The sequence below is a fragment of the Thamnophis sirtalis genome, unplaced genomic scaffold, assembly GCF_051295495.1.
Source record: "Thamnophis sirtalis isolate CommonGarterSnake01/CBP01778 unplaced genomic scaffold, rThaSir2_p1.2 scaffold_2, whole genome shotgun sequence".
NCBI classification, from domain to species: domain Eukaryota; kingdom Metazoa; phylum Chordata; class Lepidosauria; order Squamata; family Natricidae; genus Thamnophis; species Thamnophis sirtalis.
The window spans coordinates 63,729,856-63,755,431 of record NW_028261382.1 but is presented as its reverse complement, the minus strand read 5'-3'; the positions used below and the strand labels follow the sequence as shown (position 1 = coordinate 63,755,431).

At 44.1% G+C, this 25,576-nt stretch overlaps 1 protein-coding gene across 2 annotated transcripts in view; it reads left to right on the top strand.

The window, feature by feature from the left end:
- The window catches only part of ADGRD1 (adhesion G protein-coupled receptor D1), a 159,680-nt gene that overhangs the window by 712 nt on the left and 133,392 nt on the right, over positions 1 to 25,576 (top strand). Inside the window, exons 2-11 of one of the 2 annotated variants that reach the window (XM_087703754.1) lie at positions 39 to 75; positions 5,207 to 5,290; positions 7,589 to 7,684; positions 9,412 to 9,534; positions 13,093 to 13,266; positions 16,668 to 16,922; positions 18,265 to 18,329; positions 19,932 to 20,087; positions 23,827 to 23,886; positions 23,985 to 24,102. In XM_087703754.1, coding sequence (XP_087559880.1) covers positions 39 to 75; positions 5,207 to 5,290; positions 7,589 to 7,684; positions 9,412 to 9,534; positions 13,093 to 13,266; positions 16,668 to 16,922; positions 18,265 to 18,329; positions 19,932 to 20,087; positions 23,827 to 23,886; positions 23,985 to 24,102 — 1,168 coding nt within the window. The remainder of the gene's footprint in view (positions 1 to 38; positions 76 to 5,206; positions 5,291 to 7,588; positions 7,685 to 9,411; positions 9,535 to 13,092; positions 13,267 to 16,667; positions 16,923 to 18,264; positions 18,330 to 19,931; positions 20,088 to 23,826; positions 23,887 to 23,984; positions 24,103 to 25,576) is intronic. The other variant, XM_087703755.1, reaches the window with a different exon arrangement.

The following is a 25,576-nucleotide window of genomic DNA, read 5'->3' as shown; positions in this document are numbered from 1 at the left end:
CCTATTCACGTTATCTGTTATATATTTTTAACATGCAGGTTTACAGGACTCATACTTGGCTACCAAAACATCCTGGTAAGGAATCTTTGCTATCTTGAAACTTTTGAAAGTTTGTTTTACGATTGCTGAAGCATCCCGCTGCTTTGTCTTCCCCATCTCCCGCAAAAGCATGCTTAGATAGATGGTTGAGAACATCAAATTGCAACAAGGAATAGTGTTGAGAAGGTTGCATTGGCTGGGATGTCAACACTTGGGGTTGGGTCTCACCAAGATAGGGGCTTTGTTCCTTGGGCTTGAGAGTCAACATGGGAGGAATTTGGAAAGTTCTCAAGAAGGTCTCCCAAAATAGGGATGTGCTGGCAGTAGTAGTCGACCAGGAGCTGTGAGTTCCAGTCTTTACTCAACCACAGTGTCCGCTCGGCAATATGCAAAGATTGGATGGTTGGTAGACTAAGCAACTTGAGATAGTCCTAACTCAAGAAAAATGAAGGAACCGTTAATGCTAGCAACCAAATCCTAGAATTCATTTCAAAGCAGAAATGGCAAACTGATAACTTTTCAGGTGTGACTGAAGTATACCTGCCTTTTCTGTCCCACATGAGATCCAGCTGGCCAAACAATTTTGCCAATCACCACCATGGGGTTATTTTTAAATTTTCCATTCTGGATCCCAATGCTAAATTGCAAAGTATTAATATATTTTAAAAAACGCTTTCTCTTTCAAATTCAGCTTTAAACTGACCTGTCTGAAAGTCTGCCAACTCTTGTTATCTCAATTTGATTTTTACAATAAATAAAAAGGAACGTGGGTTTATTAAAAAAAAATGATTTACTTTGGGACAGCTCAACCCTTAGGCAAAGTGAGCTGCTAATTTTGAGACTGGATGATGTTAGAGTCCAGTAATACTACATTTTCTCATGAAAATTACTAGCCTTTTCTCCCTGCCCTAAATTCCCTAAACCAAGAATGATTATATTTTTCTTGATAAGCGCTTACAAGAAGTTGAAGTAGCTTTTAGGGGACTGGAGGCTAAAATATAGGAAGAACGGTTACAGGAATTGGGTATGTCTAGTCTAATGAAAGGACGTGGTGGCTCAGTAGTTAAAACTGAGCTGAGCTTGTCAATCAGAAAGGTTCGGAGGTTCGGTGGTTCAAATCCCTAGCACTGCATAACGGAGTGAGCTCCCATTAATTGTCCCAGCTTCTGCCAACCTAGCAGTTCGAAAGCATGTAAAATTGCAAGTAGAAAAATAGGAACCATCTTTGGTGGGAAGGTAACAGTGTTCCATGCGCCTTTGGCATTGAGTCATGCCGGCCACATGACCATGGAGACATCTGTGGACAGCACTGGCTCTTCGGCTTTGAAACGGAGATGGGCATCGCCCCTTAGAGTCAGGAACGACTCTATGTGCAAGGGGAACCTTTACGTTTACCTTGGTCTAATGAAAAGAAGGATTGGGGGAAACATGATAGCAGTCTTCCAGTATGTAAGGGGCTGCCACCCTAACCCTAACTTGAAGGCAGAACAAGAAGTAAGAGATGGAAACTAATTAAGGAGAGAAGCAACCTAGAACTAAGGAGAAATTTCCTAACAGTGAGAACAATTAAACCTGCCTCCAGAAGTTGTGGGTCCTCCATTACTGGAGATTTCTAAGAGATTGGATAACTATTTGTTTGAAATTATCTAGGATTTCCTGCTTAAGCAGGGGGTTGGACTAGAAGACCCCCAAGGTCCCTTCCAACTCTGCTATTTTGTTGTTTTACTCCCTTCCCAAGAACGCAGCTAGCTTTTTCAATGTAAAGTGGAGAAGCTAACGATCTATACACCTATTTTAATTGAAAGAGGATCTGTCTAACCACTTCACTTCCTACCTCGTAGGCACCAGTTTCCATAAATCACAGGGAGGGGTCCAATCAACAGTGAGAGAGAAAAATTGTAGTTTATAAGAACTGGAGACTTGTATTTTTACAAGATTTCTGGAATGCTTTGGAAGCACGCTTTCATTGCGCCATCGTTGGTGCTACTTGCTTAAAAGGTCTTTCTTCCTTTTTTCCTTTTAATCCACAACCATATTTTTGGCATGCTTTCTATCCCTGTCCGCCCTCCCTTCTGAGTTGCCAGGAAGTGAGCCAGCAACATAGCCAAAATTTAAGGAGAATCTATTACATATGTGGGTTCGTTTCAGGAGCAGGCTAAAAATATGCATCGCAGGAAGCTCCACAGTTTTAAGGCAAAGTTGAGAAACCTGTAGCCATCTGGATGTTGCTGACTCCGACTCCTCTTAGCCCCAGCCAGGATGCTCAAGGGTGGGGGGTGATGGGTGCTAAAGCCCTTGTTTCTTACAGCAGTGTATTTTGTTATTCTAACCAGGCAGAGTTTCTCTCACTGAACACCTTGAGAGCAAAGATTTATTATTTTCCGTTTCTCTTTACCAGCTCAAGATTTCTATCGCCCTTGTTGGTTTTAACACTTGTGTGCTTGAGTGTTTATACTGCATGAGGAAATATTAAAATCACAGCTTTCACAGCTACGGCTTGTAATAATCTCCGCTTCTTAGGGTTCAGTTCTTTCAGTGCTGAGTAGATAAGGAAAATATTAGAATGTGCAGAAATGAACAGATTAACATTAGAAATTAAGGAGAAAGAGCAAACTGAATATTATATGATTTGGGAAGTATTTTACCAGTGGCTGAAGAGGAAAAAAAAAGGAGTTTGGAAATGAAGAAAGCTAAAAAATAGGTAGATAATACACTTTGATAGAAATATAAATAAGATGAAAACTGTTAGTATGTGTATGATGAGAATAATGATGTTTAATGTTGATATGATATTATTACTAGAAGATATTAAGAAGAAAAATGGAGAGTTTCATAATGTTTACAGTTAAAGCTCAATATATTATAATACTAAATTTAGGGAAATAATGTTAATATTTAATGTGAAAGATGAGGCAAATGTGGAACGATATTGCACAGAGTTGTTTGTACCCAGATGACACATTCCTTAAGGAAAGATGGAATGTTTATTTTTGTAACTAAAAAATTATAAAACTCTTTATTAAAAAAAAAAAGAAGGACCATAACTTGGTAGTAGAGCAGAAGGAGAAAGGGAAGGTTCAAAGTTCCTCCATTTTTGCCACCTGTGGCAAAATCCACAGGTTCGGTCCTTACCGTATTCACACATGTGTCTTTCTCCAGCCTGGGGGTCTCCAAATGTATTGGACCAAGGACCACTTGGCTGGGTATTCTGAGACTTTGCCTACAATACAACACTCAGGAAAAACTTCACTTAGGGTGAGCCAGATCAGCCTAGATTTCAGAACCAGCTTGGGGCCTCACTTCGGCTTGGGGCCTCACTGGCATTGTGCCATCAATGCAATGGGGAAAGGAGAGGGAAACAGGGGGACACATGGGCAATAAATCTGTATGCTTCCAAGGTAGGAATTAGGGAAGGGGGGGATAGTTGAAGAAGAACAGAGTGGTGTGGAATCTGGTTCGTGCCAGACTTCTTCAAGGCCATTTGCCCTAAATGTGGAATTTCACCAGCCTAACACCTCAGCGTTTCCCAAAACATCCCAGTGATGTTGCATTGGCTAAAGATGGACTGGTCATGGGTGAAGGACTTAGATATTGCTGTCATGTCACCTCAAATCCTTCTTTTCATTAGGGCAATAGCACTTAGATGTATATACTGCTTCACAGTCCGCCCCAGCCCTCTCTAAGCGGTTTACAAAGTCAGCCTCTTGCCTCAACAAAACTGGGTCCTCATTTTCTGACCTTGGAAGGATGGGAGGCTGAGTCAACCTTGAGCCAGTCCGGATTGAACTGCTGACAGTGGGCAGAGTTAGCCTGCAATACTGCATTATAACCATTGTGCAAGGAAGGAAGGAAGGAAGGAAGGAAGGAAGGAAGGAAGGAAGGAAGGAAGGAAGGAAGGAAGGAAGGAAGGAAGGAAGGAAGAAAGAATATAGATTATAAGCCAGAAATATTTTTATTAGGTATAGTACCAGAGAAGTATAATAAATGGAATATATATTTAATGTTACATGTTTTGACAGCAGCAAAAATTGTATTTGCAGAGCACTAGGAAAAGGAAGAAGATGTAATTAAAAAAAAGTGTAGACTGTGCAAAAATGGACAGATTGACATTAAAGATAAAATAAAAAGAATATTTTCAAACATGGGACTTGTTTTACCATGGTTGGATAATAGAGGTAGAAATTAGGAACTGGAAAACAACTATTATGTAAGCAAATTGATTCAGACAATACGCTGTTCACAAAGCACTTATGGATGAATGGATGGATGGAAGGAAGGAAGTGAGGGAGGAGAAAAGGAAGAGCAATAGCAATTAGTAGTAGACTGATATACCACTTCACAATGCTTTTTCAGCCCTCTCTAAGTAGTTTACAGAGTCAGCCTCTTGCCCCCAACAATCTGGGTCCTCGTTTTACCCACCTTGGAAGGATGAAAGGCTGAGTCACCTTGAGCTGGTCAGGATCGAACTGCTGACAGAGTTAGCCTGCAATACTGCATTCTAACCACTATGGATGGATGGATGGAAGTAAGAACGGAAGAGCAATAGCAATGGCATTTATATACCGCTTCACAGTGCTTTACAACCCTCTCTTAAGAATCTTACAGAGTCAGCCTCTGGCCCCCAACAATCTGGGCCCTTATTTTAACCACCTCAGAAGAATGGAAGACTTAGTCAACCTTGAGCCAGTTGACATTTGAACTGCCGAACTACTGGCAACCGGCAATTAGCAAAAGTCACCTGCAGTACTGCCTTCCAACCACTGTGTCACACGGCTCATACTAGATATATCCAATTCCTGAAACTGTTCTTCATATGTTTTAGCCTTCAGGCCCCTAATCATCTTTGTTGCTCTTCTCTGCACTCTTTCCAGAGTCTCTAACCTTAACTGTTACCTCACTTCATAAAATGGTTCCTTGAAAGGCCAAAGTCCTTCAGTAATTTGTTGGGTGGGATCTTCTCAAAAGATAGTCTACCTCAACCGATCTCATCAGAGTTAAAAACGGAGGAAGGTCCACGTCCCGAGCATTTTTTAATTTAAAATTTAACTCAAGAGAACCAAAAACGGTTCGAAGCCGAGGGGAGGGGAAGATAAATAGAGAAATCATGCACAATTGTTTGAGTCCCCACAAAGGAAATGACTTTGGTCCTGCTATACTTTCTCGATAGGTTTCCGTGTTCTTGCTCAAGCATCGCATTATTGGCCTCTGGAGACGGTAGAAGGAATCCATGAATTAAAGGACACAGACGGAGGTAGACTGAAGAAGGATGGTCTCCAAGGATCAGATATACTGACAGAAAAGAATATTTGTAGCTGAAAGTTGAATGGTTGGGGTCTTTGGTGGTCTCTGAACTTGTTGGTTTTCTGGCAGATGTTTCATGACCCAATTAGGAAACAAGAAAACCACCAAGTTCAGAAAGCACCAAGGATCACATAATAATCTTCTTCCTCCTCCTCTTCCTCTTCTTCTTACTCTTACTCAACCCCCTGCTCAAGCAGAGGACCTATACCATTTCAGACAATTGGCTATCCAGTCTCCTCCTCCCCCTCCCCTCCTCCTCCTCCTCCTCCTCCTCCTCCCCCCTCTTCTTCCTCCCCCTCCTTCTCCTTTTCCTCTTCCTCTTCGTTTTCTCCTTCTCCTTCTCCTCCTCCTTCTAGATGGGTTTGACAGCCCTGATCTAGACTATTAGATTTTCTCTGGCTCAGTTAAGTGGGTAAGACTGCAATTGTATTGAGATAATATCATTGCCTCATCACAGTCTGGTGTATTAATGTATTAATTTTTCCATTATCTTTTCTTTTTGAGATATCACAACACAAATTGGCTGATGGAGAGGGAAGAACAGCGGGGACCATTTAGATTCCAATATGTGTTATATAGAGCTATATGTTGAATTCCATGTAACTATTTTCCTTTAGATGTCTCTTGAGGTTAGATGGTTCCAAGACTGTTGTGGTGCACCATGGAAGCCACTTGAGTTATTTCTGAGCAGTCTTGAGATTGGACTGTATGCTGTGTTTTGACAATAAAAGTGGACCCCAGAGATGAGGAAGATTTGGTCCATTGTTACCAGAGATTACCCATCCCTGGTTGTGATATTGCCTTCCAAATTGTGCATCTCTACAGCTTTGGGAGACACCATCCATTGGTATTTCTTCTCATCCTTGTCATGTCTTTCCATCCAGCATTCATGCCGTTCTGTCACTCATCGATTCTTGAACCATCGTCCATTTTGCCCGCCATGTTCATCCATTGTGTGTGTTTGTGTTTGGCACCTTCACAAAGCCAGTTCCAGTTCTGTCTCTCTCAATGGCATGCCTTTTTTTATGTGTGCAGAGATTGGCATTTTCAACTTGGCTTCCAGACAAGATTCCTCGTACGATACTCATGTTATCATGTTTCCTGCAAGAGAAAAATTGCAGAACATAATTTTTTTTGTTAGCATAAACTGTAAAAGGCTTTAACAGTGATTGAAACATAAATGGGAGATTCTGAATCTATTAGCAACCATCCCTTCTATTTCAGATGGCTTAAGTGATGGGTGCTGATGGCTTTGTGGTCATGGTGTTTATTTTTCCACGAGCAAATGATTCACACATGCTTATTATTTCCACGTCAATCTTCAGCTTCAGAGACCTAGCTGTAATTTTCTTTTAGTAAGAAGGATATATCTTGACGTGCTTTTCCTGTGATATTGCCCTGTTTCCCCCCCAAAGTAAAACCTAACTGGAAAATAAATCCTAGCATGATTTTTCAGGATGCTCGTAATATAAACCCTACCCCAAAAATAAGCCCCAGTTAAGATTGTCAGTCAGATGGATGCATTTAGTACCATATTTCCCCAAACATAAGACCTAACCAGAAAATAAGCCCTAATGCGTCTTTTGGAGCAAAAAGTAATATAGGATCCAGTCTTATTTTCCAGAAAATATGGTATTACTTAAGATTGGGAGGGAATTGAAGAAACCTTAAGAAGTTTTAGGACAAATCAAATTCCCAGCGGGTTCTAGATCAGTATTGTCTACATTGGAGATGAAGAATGGATAGTTATCAGTATCTTCTTCAACAGCAACATCTAGCAACTCCCCGAGCTCTGTTTTCACTGGCAGAGGGCTGCAGGACGCCGTTGCAGCTGAAAACGGAGCTCAGGAGACCGTTTTCGCTGGCAGACTGCTCAGGCTACCCTAGGTGCCCCCTGACACAAGTGACATCATGCTGGCTATGCCCAGCCTGATCCTTCAAGGTCAAAGACAACCCTGATGTGGCCCTCAATGAAATAAAGTTTGACACCCCTGTCTTAAACCTACGCTCTCCTTGTCCATGTGTGAGATTCTATTTTTTTTTAAATGAGCCGTTGTTTCTCAGATGGGACAGTTTAATTTTCCATTGGAGCTGTCTCCTTTTTAGCTCTAAACCCAGGAAGGTGGAACACGTTGCAATGATGTTGATTGAGAGACATGATCTGGTTGATTTCATGTCCACCTTGCATGTATTTGTGATGTTGCTTTTCCATTCCATGTTTGTTTGTTTTCTTTCTTGTCTCATGCAGTGCTAAGATCCCACAGCTTCACTGTGCTTCATTACCATAATTCTACTTTTGTTTATACCAATGATTCTGCCTACTCTAACTTCTCCGCAACCGTAGGTGAGAATTCTAAACAATCCTATTCTATTTGTCAAGCTTTAGGAATGACTTTGGCATTCTTTACGCCACTGTGAAGAGGCTTTGGATCTTGAAATCCAATTGGGTTGAAAGTTAAGCTTCTTTTCTTTCTTTAACACAGAGCTGAAAGAAGCTTTGGGGCAGTTCTTGGAGAACAGAAACTAAACAACCCAAGGGAAAACTTACAGAAGCTCTCTTGAGTCCATCAACCTGTTTGATGGTCTGGTAGTGCTGTCACGAGGCACGTGGCTAAGACGCTGAGCTTGTTGATCAGAAGGGTCAGTAGTTCGGCAGCTTGAATCCCTAGCGCCACGTAACGGAGTGAGCTCTTGTTACTTGTCCCAGCTTCTGCCAACCTAGCAGTTGAAAAGGACATAAAAATGCAACTAGAAAAATAGAGACCACCTTTGGTGGGAAGATAACAGCGTTCTGTGTGCCTTTGCCGTTTAGTCTTGCTGGCCACACGACCACGGAGACGTCTTCAGACAGCGCTGTCTCTTCGGCTTTGAAACAGAGATGAACACTGCCCCCTAGAGTCAGGAACGACTAGCACATTTGTGCGAGGGGGACCTTTACTGTTACCTAGCGTTGTCATAGCTGCTGTTAGTTCTGGCTTGTCAAAATCCTGTAAAATGATAAAACACACGGCCTTTATTTGTTTATGCTCCTGATTTAGGCTTTAAAGTGATGCACAAGCCAAGCCAGGATGGCTCCTTCAAGAACGTCAACCTCAAAAGAAAATCCAACTTTGTGATTTTGCTAATATTCCTGTATTGACTCAAAACCTTTCATTCTCCTTTCAGCCAGCCTGTTTCTTGGAAGAAACCACTGTTGGGCTCCTACTGGTTCGGACCATTTCGCCCGAACCTGTAGTACAGTGTTTCTCAACCTTGGCAACTTGAAGATGTCTGGACTTCAACTCTCAGAAGCTGGGGAATTCTGGGAGTTGAAGTCCAGACATCTTCAAGTTGCCAAGGTTGAGAAACACTGCTGTAGTAGTTTGGCAGCCTGGGTCACTGGAAGTGCCATCTTGTTTTTCAGTTCTGTGCAGGTGCAGAACAATTTTAATTGCACTTAAAAAATTGCCTGCCAGAACCCACCCTTGGGAGAGGGTTTCCTCGTATCTTTCTGCTAAATTTAGGGGGAAACTCTGCCCTCTCAGTTTGGGAATGGCTCCTCATGAATGGCTGGAAGAAGAAGAAGGATTCCTGGGGTCTATGGAGATTCACAGTCATCCAGGTCATAGTTATCTCAAAGGTGCTTTTCTTTTTCCCCTCCAAAAGGCAACTGAACTGCTTTTTCCTTGAGGAAGAAGAAGTTTTGATTCTCATCCAGGAAGCTTCATCAGTTCTTCTTCACTTTCAGTCAAAACTGGGGGAGCTTCTGGATGAGAAGCGAAATGTCTTCTTCAATTCAGGCACATTAGAGGTCTTCTAGTCCAACCCCCTGCTCAAGCAGAGAACTCTATACCATTTCAGACAAGCGGCTATTCAATCTCCCCCTCTTCCTTCTCTTCCTTCTCCTCCTCCTCGGAAAAAAGCAGTCCAGTTGCCTTTTGAAAAAAGCATCCTTGACAGGATTCCTGGCGTTGGGTGGGAAAAAAAGAGAAGTAAAATTGTTCTGGTCATCCTTCTGTGGTGGTGGGGTGAAATGGAAAATCTTAAAAGCTGCCTCTTGTGATGTCTTTTCCTCCCCATTTCCTTCCTCAGATATGGTGGAAGGGATTGTAAACAAAGGTGTCTATATCCCAAGCATCAAGGGGGAAACCTTTCTCCTTTTCGGAAACTCTCAAAACTCTTGCATTATTAACCAAGAATTCTGTGAGCCTGAAGGTGAGTCGCAGATTGTCCCTATCGCTGTGGTTTTTGATATAAGTTTATTTCATTAATTTTATTCTAGCAGTGTGACTGGAAAGGGAGGGGGGGGAGGAGGAGGATGTTTCTCTGAGCCTCATTTTAAGGGAATCGTAAAATCTCTTCCAGGCATTAGCGCTTATGCAAATGGTTCATATGAGTTTACATCCAAATTATTTGCTTAGGAAATGGTAAAGCAGCCTGCTGAATAAATTATGCATATTTGTTTACGACCGTAGCTAACCACTGGCTTAAAATAATGGCCCTAGAATCAGGAATTCCCTAGATAAGAGTCCATCCAGAGTTTGCAGCTAATGGTTTGGTTTAGCAGTTTTCCTCTGTGGGTTGTAATCTCTTCCCCTTGGATCTGTCTTAATGTATCATCAAGGCGTTTCCCCTTAGGACCATCTTATCTTGTTTATGGGCCATGTTATAAACTTTGCTGGATAGGAACATGGCTGGCTCTGGGCATGGGGTATCTCTAAGGATCTGCATCTATTTGTTTCTATCGAGATCCAGGCTAACATCCAGTAAATCTGCTTTCAAAGTTAAAGCAGCTTGTTAATCCATGGCGTTCTTCCTGAGATGACGACGGGGACGGGGACGGGGAGGAGTTTCTCTCCACTTGAAATCTTCTAATAGTACTTAGCACTTAGACATATATTGCTTCATACTGCTTTACAGTCCGCTCTAAGCAGTTTATAAAGTCAATGTATTGCCCCCAACCATCTGGGTCCTCATTGTACCAACCTCGGAAGGTTGGAAGGTTGAGTCAAACTTGAGCCGGTCAGCATCGAACTGCTGGCAGTCAGTGGAATTAGCCTGCAATACTGCACTAACCACTGCACACTGAGGGAGGGAGGGATGGAGGAAGGAAGGAAGGAAGGAAGGAAGGGGAAAAGGTAGAACACTAGCAATAGCAGACTTATATACTGCTTTACAGCCCTCTCTAAGCGGGTTAACAGAGTCAGCCTCTTGCCCCCAACAATCTGGGTCCTCATTTTACCCACCTTGGAAGGGTGGGAGGCTGAGTCAGCCTTGAGCTGGTTCAGAATTGAACTGCTGGCAGAGGGCAGAGTTTGTCTGCAGTACTGCCTTCTAACCACTGCACACCATGGAAGGAAGGAAGGAAGGAAAGATAAAAGGAAGAGCAATAGCAATACCCCTCAGAGAGGGTTCGCAACTTGGGAGTCCTCCTGAATCCACAGCTGACTTTCGACCACCATCTGACGGCTGTGACCAGGGGGGCATTTGCCCAGGTTCGCCTGGTACGCCAGTTGCGACCCTACCTGAACCGGGAGGCCCTCACAACAGTCACTCGGGCCCTTGTGACCTCTAGGCTGGAATACTGCAATGTGCTCTACATGGGGCTGCCCTTGAAGAGCATCCAGCGACTTCAGCTAGTCCAGAATGCGGCCGCGCGAGTGATTGTGGGTGCACCTCGGTTCGCCCACATAACACCTATCCTCCGCAAGCTGCGCTGGCTACCTGTTGATCTCCGGGTGCGCTTCAAGGTGCTACTTGTCACTCATAAAGCCCTTCATGGTAGTGGATCTGCGTACTTGAGAGACCGCCTACTGCCAATTACCTCCTTGCGACCAATTAGATCGCATAGATTAGGCCTCCTCCGAGTTCCATCTGCCAGTCAGTGTAGACTGGCAACCACACGGAGGAGAGCCTTTTCAGTAGTAGCTCTGACCCTTTGGAACGATCTCCCCGTGGAGATTCGTACCCTCACCACCGTCCAGACCTTCCGCACAGCCCTTAAGACCTGGCTAGCCCGTCAGGCCTGGGGATAAAGATTATAATCTGTCCCCACCCGAATGATGAATGAATGTTGTGTACTATTTTACTCTTATGTATTGTTTTGCGTTTATTGTCTTGTACCCTCCCTTCCATATTTTAAGCCGCCCTGAGTCCCCTCAGGGAAAAGGGCAGCCTATAAATATTAATAAAATCACAAAAAAAAATCACAAATCACTTAGACTTATATACTGCTTCACAGTGCTTTACAGCCCTCTCTAAGCAGTTTTCAGAGTCAGCCTCTTGCCCCCAACAATCTGGGTCCTCATTTTACCGACCTTAGAAGGAGGGAAGGCTGTGTCAACTTGAGCTGTTAAGAATTGAACCCCTGGCAGTCAGCAGAGTTTGCCTGCAATGCTGCCTTCTAACCACTGCACCAACACTAATGGTCTTAGAATTGATATCCAGGAATATGATCATCATCATTGAACAACCCCATAATCCCTTGCAAGTTGGAGTCTGGGCAACTGAATGGAGCTAGCAGAGTGTTTAATGGCCGGCTGCCCTTCCTGTCATCCAGAATTTCTCTCCAGAAACATGATGGATGGCAATAATAATCCTGAGTGCTAATCTATCATTCTAGAGGTCTATGGGGATTCTTAGTCCTCCAGGTCATGGTTGTCCCAAAGGTGCTTTTTTTCCCCCAATAGGCAACTGGACTTTCAGGTTTTTCCTTTTGAAGACGTTTTGCTTCTCATCCAAGAAGCTTCTTCAGCTCTGACTGGATGGTGGGGAATGGAAGGATTTATACTCCTTACAGACAGCTGGTCATTTGCATCCTTTTGGAGGGTTGTTGAGGCCACTTGGAGGCTTATCTGTGGCCTCAGAGTCACCTGAGTAGAATTGATTTCCAGAGGAAAAAATTGCACAGTACAGCAACCATTTGCACCACTCAGGTGACCCTGAAGACACAGATAAACCTCCAAGTGGCCTCAATGACTCTCCAAAAGGATGCAAATGACCAGCTGTCTGCAAGGAGTATCAATCCTTCCATTCCCCACCATCCAAGTCAAAGCTGAAGAAGCTTCTGGGATGAGAAGCAAAATGTCTTCAAAAGAAAAACCAGAAAGTTCAGTTACCTCTTTAAAAAGTGACTTATGACCATTTTTCACACTTATGACCTCTGTGGCATCCCCATGGATCAAAATTCAGATGCTTGACAACTGACTGATATTTATGACCACTGGCGTGCCTTGAGATCATGGAATCTCTTCTGATAAGTCAATGGGGAAGTCAGACTCACTGAACAATTGTGTTACTAACTTAACAATGGTGTGGATTAACTTAACAACGGTGGAAAAGAAAGGTCATAAAATAGGGTCAAGCTCACTTAACAAATGTCTCACTTAGAAAGAGAAATGTTGAGCTGAGTTGTGGTTGTAAGTCAAGGACTACCTATATGTATTTCTCTCAATTTGTATGATATCCATCCCATCCCATCCCATCCCATCCCATCCCATCCCATCCCATCCCATCCCATCCCATCCCATCCCATCCCATCCCATCCCATCCCATCCCATCCCATCCCATCCCATCCCATCCCATCCCATCCCATCCCATCCATCCATCCATCCATCCATCCATCCATCCATCCATCCATCCATCCATCCATCCATCCATCCATCTATCTATCTATCTATCTATCTATCTATCTATCTATCTATCTATCTATCTATCTCCTGGTCTAAAAGATGCAGCTGACAATCCTTCTTTTGTGTGTTTTACTTCTGTTAGGTGTGACTTTTTCCTTTTTCTGGAAGACTCAATATCAGCTGAAGCCTGTCCCAGCATATGGGGATCAGGTGCTTTCTAAAAGATTTAAAGTCTTCTTCGGTGAACACAAAGGCTCCGTGGAACTCTTCAATCATCACACATCCAAGAAGTGGGCAGCAAGTTTTATCTCACCAGGTATTTTTCTTCCTAAAACACATGCATTCTTTCAAATAGAAATAGAAAGAAGAGAAGAAGAGAATGGGATGGGATGGAATAGAATGGAATGGGGTAGAGCAGCAAATAGAATAGAATAGAATAGAATAGGAAAGAATAGAATAGAATGATAGAAAATAGAATAGAATAGAACAAGCTGGAAGGAACCTTGGAGGTCTTCAAGTCCAGCCCCCTGCTCAGGCAGGCAAACCTATACAGTTTCAGATACGTGACTGCCTAGACCTATGATAGCAAACCTATGGCATGCATGCTCAAAGTGGCATGCGAAGCCATGTTACCCGGCACATGCAGCCTTGCCTATTTGTCTTCTGGGTTTCTGGTGCACAACGATCAGCTGTCCTTCGCGTGTGTGGCAGTATCAAAAACCAGTGTGCGCCTGTGTGCCGGCCAGCTGATCGTCGGGCACGCATGCATGCTAGAACCTAAAAGTTTGGCTTTTCCGGAGCATGACCCTGATGAGCATGTGCATGTGCGCAGGACGTTTCTGTACCATCACTGGTCTAGACTCTTCTTAAAAACATCCAGTGATGGAATGCCCAAGATTTCTGCCTGGGAGCGCCCAAGTTGTTCCACTGATTAATTGTTCTGACTGTCAGGAAATTTATCCTTAGTTCTAAATTGCTTCTCTCCTTGATTTGTTTCCATCCATTGCTTCTTGTTCTGCCATCAGGTGCCTTGGAGAATAGTTTGACTCCCTCTTCTTTGGGGCAGCCCCTAAGATATCGGAAGACTGCTATCATGTCTCCCCTAGTCCTTCTTTTCATCAAACTAGACCTACCCAATTCCAGCAACCATTCCTTATGTTTTAGTCTCATCTTTGTTTATTAATAGCTTAATGAATAGCTGTTAATTAGTAGCTATTAATTAATTAATAGCTACAGCAATGTTTCTGCAGTGAACTTCAACTCCCAGAATTTTCCAACCAAGCATGATTGTTATGGAATTCTGGGAGCTGAAGTCCACTTACCAAGGCTGGGAAACCCTGAGTATATGATCAAAAGCAAATGTATTTATGGTATATGATCAAAAGCAAATGTATTTATGGTATATGATCAAAAGCAAATGTATTTTAAAGACAGAAAGTCTTTAAATAGCAATAGCACTTAGATTTATATACCACTTCACAGTGCTCCACAGCCCTCTCTAAGCAGTTTACAGTCACCTTATTGCCCCCAACAATCTGGTTCCTCATTTTACTGTCCTCGGAAGCCAACCAGGATCGAACTCTTGGCAGTGGGCAGAGTCTGCCTGCAGTACTGCATTCCAGCCACCGCGCCCCCACGGCTCAAGCTGTGGAAGCAAGCAAAGCATTGGCAAAGAAAAAAAATAACACCAGAGCTGCAAAATTAAGTAGCTTAATTGAAAGTGGGTGGAAATAAACGCAGTGACTCATTTGGAAAACTGCCACATTCATAATCATTTGTACGTAATTATCGTTATATATCTATGGAGAACTGAGCCGCCTGATTCAGGAGGCATTAGCAATATTCTTAAAAACAACAAGAAGTAATTGAGCTGTCAAAACTACTCAGGTCACCCAAAACGTTAACTATGGAAGACAAGAAATCCACTGCTGGTTTCGGCTACTTATTGTGAGGTTACATTAAGGCGATCTTGCAAGTCTGAAAGAACGTCTCTTCCCCTTCTTCTCTGCATCCCAAGAAACTAGGGAGGCTCCCACCTGGGACATTTCCCACACCCTTATTTCTTCTGCTGATTCAGCTGTCTCTGATCTAGATCATTGCCTAATCTTGAGGTCTTCCTCCTGTTTGCCAAGGTCATTCTCACATACTATTACAATGACATCACCTGTTAGAAACTTCACCTCACACCTGCACTTTCCTGCATTCGGCGTGTTCTGACCTAGGCTTCCCAAGAGCATGAAGCAGATTCCTCATCCCGATAAAACCCCTTTTAATGAGGTGAAAGGGAATTCCTCTCCAGCAAAGTCCCAGCAAACAGTCTTTCATGAGATTTCCCAACCACAGACCTTTATCAGGCTTGGAGAGCTGCCAGGCCGATATCTTCCAAACGCCATGCTATAGCAGCAATTACTTGGCAAGAAGTCAGGAACAGATTTTCACCCTAACGGATTGAACTAATTGTCTCCTGCAAACTCCCCTCCCTTTTCACTCCTCTTTATTCCCTGTGGGAGGGACCATTCACTGTCCACATGTGCCTTTACTCCTGAGTCGGCCCTTGTTCCTTAGCTGTTCCCTTTTTCTGGCAGCTCTGCACATGCGCACATCGGGAACAGGCTCCAGCTGTTCTTCTGCCCCACTGATATCTTACTCTGAAAGCAGCTGATAACTGGCATACAACACAGAGCCCTCATCAGAGCCTTTCTCAGCCTCCAGGACTGGCCCATGTTCCTCAGCAACCTCCTCACTATCTGAGTCTGCCACCAGCTCTGATGGCTGCTGGTGGGCCACAACATGGTGCCAGTTTGCCATAAACCCTGGGGGGAGCGGGAAAGAGAGAGCAGGAAGACTTTTGAGGAAAGGGAAAGTGTTGATTGGGACTATACTGGTTGGAGGAAGACTCTCAAGACCATTTCCCTGGTGAGAGAGAGAGTTGCAAGACAACTTGCATTCTGAGAGGCCATTTCAAAAACATCTTCTTTGAAACTGATTGGATGGTGGGTGTGTCCATCCGAGAAAGGGAAAGTTAAACCAAAAGTTTTGGTGCACACGAACCTCAGTTCTGGCTTTGCTTTAGTGTTATCCATTTGATCTTTAGTAAACTAAACCTGTTGTGGCCTGTCAGCCGCCGACTCCTCCAGCAGCCGAATCAGAGGAGGAGGAGGAAGAGGAGGCGTGGGAATCAGGGCCAGCATCAAGGCAACCCAAGAGCTCCGATGGGGAAGAGGGAATGGAGTTGTCAGAGAAAGAGAGAGACAGAGGCGGAGCCTGGGCCATCCGTCAGTCCTCAGATGGAGAGTCAACAGCCCCCAGGTCTAGAGATGACTGATGAGGAAGAGGCGGAACATCTGGGTCCAGTGCTTGATGTGTGGATGCGCAGAAGGCAGAGGAGAGGAGAACAGTAGAAATCTTTGGGCCGTTCCTTGGGACAGAAGAGCCACCGCTGCTAGTGAGGACCCACCCTAGCTTTCGGGATAAAAGGCCTGGAGATGAATAGGTGTAGTAGACAACTATTCATCTTGTGGTGGATGTACGTTTTGCTGGGGTTGCAGGCATTCCTAATAAAGGATTCTTTTGAGTTCATGTCATAGAGCTTGTCGTGTTTGGGAAGTTGGGTCAGAACAATACCTTTCTCAGCCAATGGAGCCAAGGATCGCTTATTACTTAAAGGTAGGAGTGGAGACAGGGCTGCCCATCACCTCAATATCCATTGTTTTTCAGGTCCTCATTGGACTCATGTGCTCTTTACCTGGAAATCTAAGGAGGGCCTGAAGGTCTACATCAACGGGACTTTGAACAACTTTGATCCCCGCGGGGAAGATTTCTACAACTATGGGTACTCCAATTCCAACTTGCTGATGGGCTCCCAAGGCCATGAAGGGAAACGCCATGTCCCTGGCACCTTTGACGAATTCATCGTATGGGAAAAAGTGCTCACCGCCAATGAGATCAAGCAGTATTTCACAGCCGCTATCGGTAAGTTTCATTCCAAGTGAAGTTTCAGTTGAATATCTTGTCTTGCTTGAACCTTGAATGGGGAACACTCAAAGTCCTCAATGATATTGTGCATGTGCACACTGGGAACAGGCTCCAGCTATTCTTCTGCCCCACTGATGGCTGACTCCAAAGGCAGCTGATAACTGTTGGAGGGCCATAGCCCCCTCTCTGCCTCTGACACAGAACCCTCATCAGAGCCTTCCCCAGACTCCAGGACTGGCCCATGTTCCTCCCCAACCTCCTCACTGTCTGAGTCTGCCATCAGCTCCACTGGCCGCTGGCAGGCCACAACCAGGGGTGAAATCCAGCAGCTTCTGGAGAACCGGTAATGGAAATTTTGAGTAGTTTGGAGAACCGGCAAATGCCACCTCTGGCTGGCCCCAGAGTTGGGCAGGAATGGAGATTTTGCAGTATCCTTCCTCTGGAGTGGGGAAGGAATGGAGATTTTGCAGTATCCTTCCCCTGGAGTGGGGAGGGAATAGAGATTTTGCAGTATCCTTCCCCTGGAGTGGAGATGGAATGGAGATTTTACAGTATCCTTACCCTGGAGTAGGGAGGGAATGGAGATTTTAAGATATCCTTCCCCTGGAGTGGAGATGGAATGGAGATTTTAAGGTATCGTTTCCCTGGAGTAGGGAGGGAATGGGGATTTTGCAGTATCTTTCTCCTGGAGTGGGGAAGGAATGGGGATTTTACAGTATCCTTCCCCTGGAGTGGGGAGGGAATAGAGATTTTGCAGTATCCTTCCCCTGGAGTGGAGATGGAATGGAGATTTTACAGTATCCTTACCCTGGAGTAGGGAGGGAATAGAGATTTTGCAGTATCCTTCCCCTGGAGTGGAGATGGAATGGAGATTTTAAGGTATCGTTTCCCTGGAGTAGGGAGGGAATGGGGATTTTGCAGTATCCTTCTCCTGGAGTGGGGAGGGAATGGGGATTTTGCAGTATCCTTTCTCTGCCATGCCCAGCAAGCCATGCCCAGCAAGCCACACCACACCCACCAAGCCATGCCCACAGAAATGGTAGTAATTTTTTTTGAATTTTACCACTGGCCACAACAAATACTGAGGTTAATTCCTAAAAGCCAAAATTGAGAAAAAATTAGTCTACAGGACAGTACTTTGTTATCAAAGATATGCTAGTTGTGTAATCATCCATTTGTTTAACAGCAGGGGAGAATGCTAGCTAGACTCACATTCAGCCACATAACTTTCCTTCTGGATAGCACCAAATGTTACCCTGGATTATATCCCCCCTCCCCACCCCAGTTCTCTGTACTTAAGGGGAAAGTCATGGTTAATGCTTCTCCCTGTGGTTTCTAGGTGACCAGTCTCTGCTTCCTTCAACATCTCCCTGGGAATGGCAAACAACGGCCACACTTCCCGTGGTAGGTGCATTCCTTAAATGCTTTCCGTGGCATTGCCAGGTTGCTTATGTTAGAGGGGGAAAAAGTTATATCATTCCAAGTTTCCATCCAGCTTGAAGTAAGAAGGAGCAACGTAACCTAGAAGCTTTGGTCTTCGTGTAAAGCTTAATTTTGAGGTCAAAATCTGTGCCAAATTATATTTCCCATTTATGTTCCACTCCATTTTTAGATCCATCTATGAATTGGGGGAAAAATACATTGAAATCTGAAAGTGCTGCATTTGGTTTGACTTAGTCTTTCCATATTTGCATGCTACTTTCTCTAAAATGCACAATTTGTACATATTGTAGTGTGGTAGTTAAGGGACGTGGTGGCCCAGTCGCTAAGACACTGAGCTTGTCGATCAGAAAGGTCGGCAGTTTGGCAGTTCAAATCCCGAGCGCTGCGTAATGGAGTGAGCTCCTGTGACTCGTCCCAGCTTCTGCCAACCTAGCAGTTTGAAAGCACGTTAAAAAAGGCAAGTAGAAAAATAGGAACCACCTTTGGTGGGAAAGTAACAGCTCTCCATGAGCCTTTGGCATTCAGTCATGCCAGACACATGACCACAGAGATGTCTTCGGACAGCGCTGGCTCTTTGGCTTTGAAATGGAGATGAGCACCGCCCCCTAGAGTTGGGAACGACTAGCACATATGCTCGAGGGGAAACTTTACCTTTAGTTAGGGCGATGGATTTATTCCAGAGGCGTCCAAGTAACAGAGTTGTAGATAGGAGCTGAAGGGAAAATGGAGGCAACTACTGAACATTATGAGATTAAAACCTTCCTCCAAGTTGGGACAGTCAGAGAAATGAGTTAATTTGTGGAATTTCTTCAAAGGAAAAATTGTAATAGAAGTTTGAGTTAAGAAATTGGGTTCCCCTCAGCATCTGAATTGCATTTTTATTCCATTTAAAGTGTCACGTTTTTATTGATTGCTCGGAAGGCCTGATAGAATATTTGTAAAATAAACTGAATACAATGAATTATCCAGGAAGTTGAATTTTGGAGAGAGGACCTCCTAGCAGAATAGATTTCCTTGTCATCCCAGATCCTGAAAATAGGTAATGGTAAAGGTTTCCTTCACACACATGTGCTAGTCGTTCCCGACTCTAGGGGGCGGTGCTCATCTCCGTTTCAAAGCCGAAGAGCCAGCGCTGTCCAAAGACATCATGTGGCTGGCATGACTCAATGCCGAAGGCGTATAGAACACTGTTCTCTTCCCACCAAAGGTGGTCTCTATTTTTCTACTTAGACTTTTACGTGCTTTCGAACTACTAAGTTGGCAGAAGCTGGGACAAGTCACGGGAGTTCACTCTATTATGCGGTGCTAGGGATTCGAACTGCCAAACTGCTGACAAGGTCAGCTTCTTAGCCACTGAGCCACAGCGTCCCTCAAAATAAAGATGCACAAAATAAAAAATAATAATTATCTAGTAAATGCATCTTTAGGTCAAAGAAGAGGCTCGTTTCCTTGGTAAAGTGTTGAGTCAGTGCCATAGTTGAAGAAAATGACATTTTATTTCAGTGACGATCACTCATGAGGAGAAGAAGTGCCTTTCATTGCCTTGTTATTTTATGCTTACAGCTTTCCGTAAATGCCTACCAATCCATCATAATTAATCTCACAGAGGGAAAACGTAGTGTCCATGACCCCTATGTCATGTTGGACTACCTGAAAAACCTTTCAAGCGCCATGCCTAATGAATCTCTCACAGCAAATACGGCCTACAATCTTACTGAGGTAATTTTTCTTCCTCCCTTAATCCGCTTATACAGGCCATTTCCTAATTTACAGAGGTAATTTCCCCCCCCCCCATTTTGTTTTTAAAAAAATCAACCTTACTAAGGTAAGTTTCCTTCGTCGGTTAATCAGCTTACTAAGGTAATTGATCCATTTATAGAAGGAAACATGCTTTAGTTATTAGGCAGTGCATCGCAGGCAGGTTCCCATCTTGTTTTAGTCAAATAAAACATTTTGATTTCTACCTTTTAGAAAATGGTACTAGTGACATTTTCCTCATATGTCAATCACCATTGGCCAATAAAAATCTTCTCTTCTCTTCTCTTCTCTTCTCTTCTCTTCTCTTCTCTTCTCTTCTCTTCTCTTCTCTTCTCTTCTCTTCTCTTCTCTTCTCTTCTCTTCTCTTCTCTTCCCTTCCCTTCCCTTCCCTTCCCTTCCCTTCCCTTCTCTTCTCTTCTCTTCTCTATTCTATTCTTATTATTTTTGTATTCTATTCTATCTATTCTATTCTACTCTACTCTACTCTACTCTACTCTACTCTACTCTACTCTACTCTACTCTACTCTACTCTACTCTACTCTACTCTACTCTACTCTGTTCTACTCTGTTCTATTCTTTATTCCATTCCACTCAAAAAAGGAATTCAAGAGAACTTGAGCATCTGTCAGGGGACAATTGATAACACTGGTGTTATGAGGTCATTGATTAGTGAAATGCATGTCATTTGAGCTATGACATCATGATGTGCTCCAGAACAACATGGCTTCTACAGATACCTAGAAAGAGGGCATGAATGAATTGCAATGCAACCTTTCAAATTTATGAAGCAGGATATCTACCTATCACATCTACATTCCATCCATCCATTTATCCATCCATCCATTTATCCATCTGTACATAAGTCTAAATGCTATTGTTATTGCCCTTCCTTCCTTCCTTCCTTCCTTCCTTCCTTCCTTCCTTCCTTCCATCCATCCATCCATCCATCCATCCATCCATCCATCCATCCATCCATCCATCCATCCATGGTGTGCAGTGGTCAGAAGGCAGTACTGCAGGCAAACTCTGCCCACTGCCAACAGTTCGATTCTGAACCGGCTCAAGGCTGACTGAGCCTTCCATCCTTCCGAAGTGGGTAAAATGAGGACCCATATTGTTGAGGGCAAATATGCTGACTCTGTAAACAGCTTAGAGAGGGATGTGAAGCACTGTGAAGTGGTATATAAGTCTTAAGTGCTATTGCTATTATACAAGAATTCCAGCGAGTGAATTCTTTTCAACTTAGAACTGACGTATATAAATATCTAAAAGATTCATATATAAATGAATCTCTTTCACACAATTTATGGTGTTCTGGACACAGGCATATGTGAGGAGTGGGAGGCAGCCCCAGCATCCAACTTATTCATCATATACTCCAAGTGGATTCCAAATGAAATGAATTCACGTATTTAATGCATGGCTTTCATATCACAACTTGAAGATACGGTCTTAAGAATCAGTTTTAATAGAGTTGTTACTTTGGAGGTCTTCTAGTCCAACTCACTGCCCAAGCAGAAGACCCTATGCCTGTGATGGCAAACCTATGCCACTCATGCCACAGGTGACATGCAGAATCCTCGCTGCGGGCACGAATGCCTCCAGCTGGTCTTTGTGGGCACTGGTGTGCTGGAAAATGGCCTGAAAATGGGCAAAAACCCCAGGACATTTTTGGACTGTTTTCCAGGCCATTTTCCAGGCCCTTTTAAAACCATCTTTGGGTTGATTTTGGCCTGAAAAATCAGCCTTAAAATGCCCCCCAAAACGGCCTGAAAATGGCCCCAAAATGGCCAAAAGGGCCAGAAAACAGGCATGCACATGCTGGGCAGCTGGTCTTCAGGTTTCTGGCACTCCGGTGCACACACATGCGCACATGTTCCAGTTTGGGCGCTCAGTGCTGAAAAGGTTCCCCGTCACTGCCCTATGCGATTTCAGACAAAAGATTGTCCAATTTCTTCTTGAGGAACTCCAGTGATGGAGCCCCAACAATTTTTGAAGGAAGCAGATTAATTTACCTCCACCTATTAATCTCACTGCTAGGAAATTTCTCCTTAGTTCTAGGTTTTATTTAGAGTGTTAGGGAATCCACAGATCTCAAACCGTTTCTGAAGATTGTGAAATGGGAAAGGGGTACATGAATATGTATCAGCAAGCAGTGTCAACGGATTTAGGGGCTTAAAAATATTTTGATGTGAGAAATATAAAGCATAATTCTATTCTTGATGCTTCAAAGCTTTTAAAAGAGCTTGAGTATTTCTGGGGGATGATACAAACTGGCTTTATGGAAATGTGGCAGTCATGTCTTGTGGGCACAGCCATGCATAAAGAGAAGGAATGAAACATTTTTGCATTAATGAAGAAAAAGTGAAACTTAATTCTCCCCTTGCTGTACGGCTGAATTTTCTAAAAAGGCTTTGGTATAAGGAGGCCTGAAGTCCTTATGGAACTTTAGTTGCAGCTTATGTAGGTCTCAGAAGTGGAGCATGGGAAAGTAGGCATTAGAACAGTGTTTCTCAACCTTAGCAACTTGAAGTTGTCTGGACTTCAACTCCCAGAATTCCCCAGCCAGCATTCACTGGCTGGGGAATTCTGGGAGTTGAAGTCCAGACATCTTTAAGTTGCCAAGGTTGAGAAACACTGCATTAGAATCATCTATCTATCTATCTATCTATCTATCTATCTATCTATCTATCTATCTATCTATCTATCTATCTATCCATCCATCCATCCATCCATCCATCCATCCATCCATCCATCCATCCATCCATCCATCCATCCATCCATCCATCTATCTACAACGGGACATGGTGGCTCAGTGGCTAAAACGCTGAGCTTGCCGATCAGAAAGGTTGGCAGTTCGGCGGTTCGAATCCCTAGCGCCGCATAACGGAGTGAGCTCCTGTTTCTTGTCCCACCTTCTGCCAACCTAGCAGTTTGAAAGCACGGAAAAATGCAAGTAGAAAAATAGGAGTCACCTTTGGTGGGACGGTAACAGCATCCCGTGTGCCTTCGGCATTTAGTCATGCTGACCACATGACCACGAAGATATCTTCAGACAGTGCTGGCTCTTCTGCTTTGAAAGAAAGATGAGCACTGCCTCCTAGAGTCAGGAATCACTAGCAAATATGTGCAAGGGGAACCTTTACCTTTATCTATCTATCTATCTATCTATCTATCTATCTATCTATCTATCTATCTATCTATCATTATCTATCTATCTGTCATGTCTCTCCCATATCTCTCCATCTCTCCATCCCCACATCCATCCATCCATCCTGTCTGTCTGTCTGTCTGTCTGTCTGTCTGTCTGTGTCTGTCTGTCTATCTATCATCCATCCATCCATCCATCCATCCATCCATCCATCCATCCATCCATCCATCCATCCATCCATCCATCTATCTATCTATCTATCTATCTATCTATCTATCTAATATTTTCTCCATTTCTCTCTCTTTCTGTCTCCCTTTCTCCATCCATTTACTATTTACCAGTTTATTTATTTCAATGTTTATATAGCCACCCATATTATACAATAAACTCTGGGTGGCTCCCAACCAAATCTCTCTGGACAATATCCAAAACAGAGTCGTCCCTGGTTTCTGGTGGGAATGCATAATTTTCAGGAGAATCCCACTAGGTGATGGATGATGGTGGTGATGATTGCATCCCAGGAAATCTCCTGTCTCTGTTTATTTCTAGGTTTTCTTTAAAGTGGTGGAAGGCGTTCTTAAGATACCTGTTTGGAACAGCATGAGCCAGGTAAGGATAATATTTTCCCAGACCTTATCTGGTCTTCTCTTGGAGTCAAGGCCTCCGTCGCTTGCTTATCACTCCAGCTTTGTCACTTCTGCTTTCAGGCGGCGTACTTTGCCGGAGAGCTGGTGTCCACCATTGACAGTGTGACATGGCACATCACACACAACCTGGGAGGAAGCCCTTCAACCATCACAGTCCAAGGCAGTTCACCTGTGGCAGGTGAGATTTATTGGGTCTCTGTCCAGTTTTGGTCTCCGACGCAGGTGATGAATAACTGAGCAAAGCCACTTCTGTGGCTTTTTGCTTGCAGACATGAAATTTTTCCTTTCTGTTCTGACCTAGGCTTCCCCAGCAGCACGAAGCCATGTTGTTGTCCTGATAAACCCCTTTTATTTAATTGTCAGTGAATTCCTCTCCAGCAAAGTCTTTCCTCTCCCACAGTCTTTCAAGAGAGTTCACAATTACCAACCTTTATCAGCGTTGGAGAGTGGCCAGGCCAAGATCTTTCAGACGCCGCAAATAATTGTCTCCTGCAAACTCCACTCCCTTTCGCTCCTCTTTTATTCACTATGGGAAGGGCATTCACCGTCCACATGTGGCCTTACTGCCAAGTCGACCCCTGTTCTTTAGCTGCTCCCTTCGTCTGGCAACTCTGCGCATGCGCACACTGGGAACAGGCTCCATCTGTTCATCTGCCTGTCTGATTCTGAAGGCAGCTGATAACTGTCAGACAGCTCTGGCCCCCTCTCTGCCTCCGACACAGAGCCCTCATCAGAGCCTTCCCCAGACTCCAGGACTGGCCCATCTCCCCCCCAAACCTCCTCACTGTCTGAATCTGCTGCCAGCTCTGCTGGCCACTGGTGGGGCCACAACACTTTCCTGTTTTCACTGGGATGGAAAGCTCATCCCTCCTTGAGGAACATCTACAAGGAATCCAGGAGAGGAAGGAGAAACGAACAACTAGAAAAGAAATGCCAGCCTGGATTGACTTAGTTCAGGTCTTCCAAAGGGGTTTTTCTTAAGATTTTGGCCACACAGGTGTTGTGTTGTCACGTCGCTGGTGGATGATCTACAGCAGGGGTGTCAAACTCAAGGCCTGTGGGCCAGATCCAGCCTGCAGGGTGCTTAGATCTGGCCCATGGAAACAGCGAAGGACTTGCCTGCGATGGCTCCCCTGAGCTCTGTTTTTTGCTGACAGAGGGCTGCAGGAGGCCACCATGGCTGAAAACAGGGTCGAGGGGCACGCACGGTTCCCTCCGCTTGGTTTTTGTTGACAGGTGGCTAGAAAAACAACTCTAAAGCAAAACAAAAGGAGAAATGTTTCCCCTTTTGCATTTGAGAATTCAAGAAGGGACAGGAAAGGAGGAAGGGAAAGAGGAAAGACAAAGAAAAAGAAGGGAAGCTGGGAGGAGAGTGAGGAAGGAAAAATAAGGAAAGAGGGGAAGCAAGGAAGGAAAGGAAGGAAAGGAAGGAGGAAGGAAAGGAAGGAAAGGAAGGAAAGGAAGAAAGGAAGGAAGGAAAGGAAAGGAAGGAAGGAAGGAAGAAGGAAGGAAGGAAGGAAGAAGGGAGAAGGAAGGAAAGGAAATAAGGAATGAAGGGAAGGAAGAAAGCAAGGAAGGAAGGAAGAAAGGAAGGAGGGAAAAAGAAGAAGAAAGGAAGAAAGGAAACAAAGGAAGGAAGAAGGAAGGAAGGA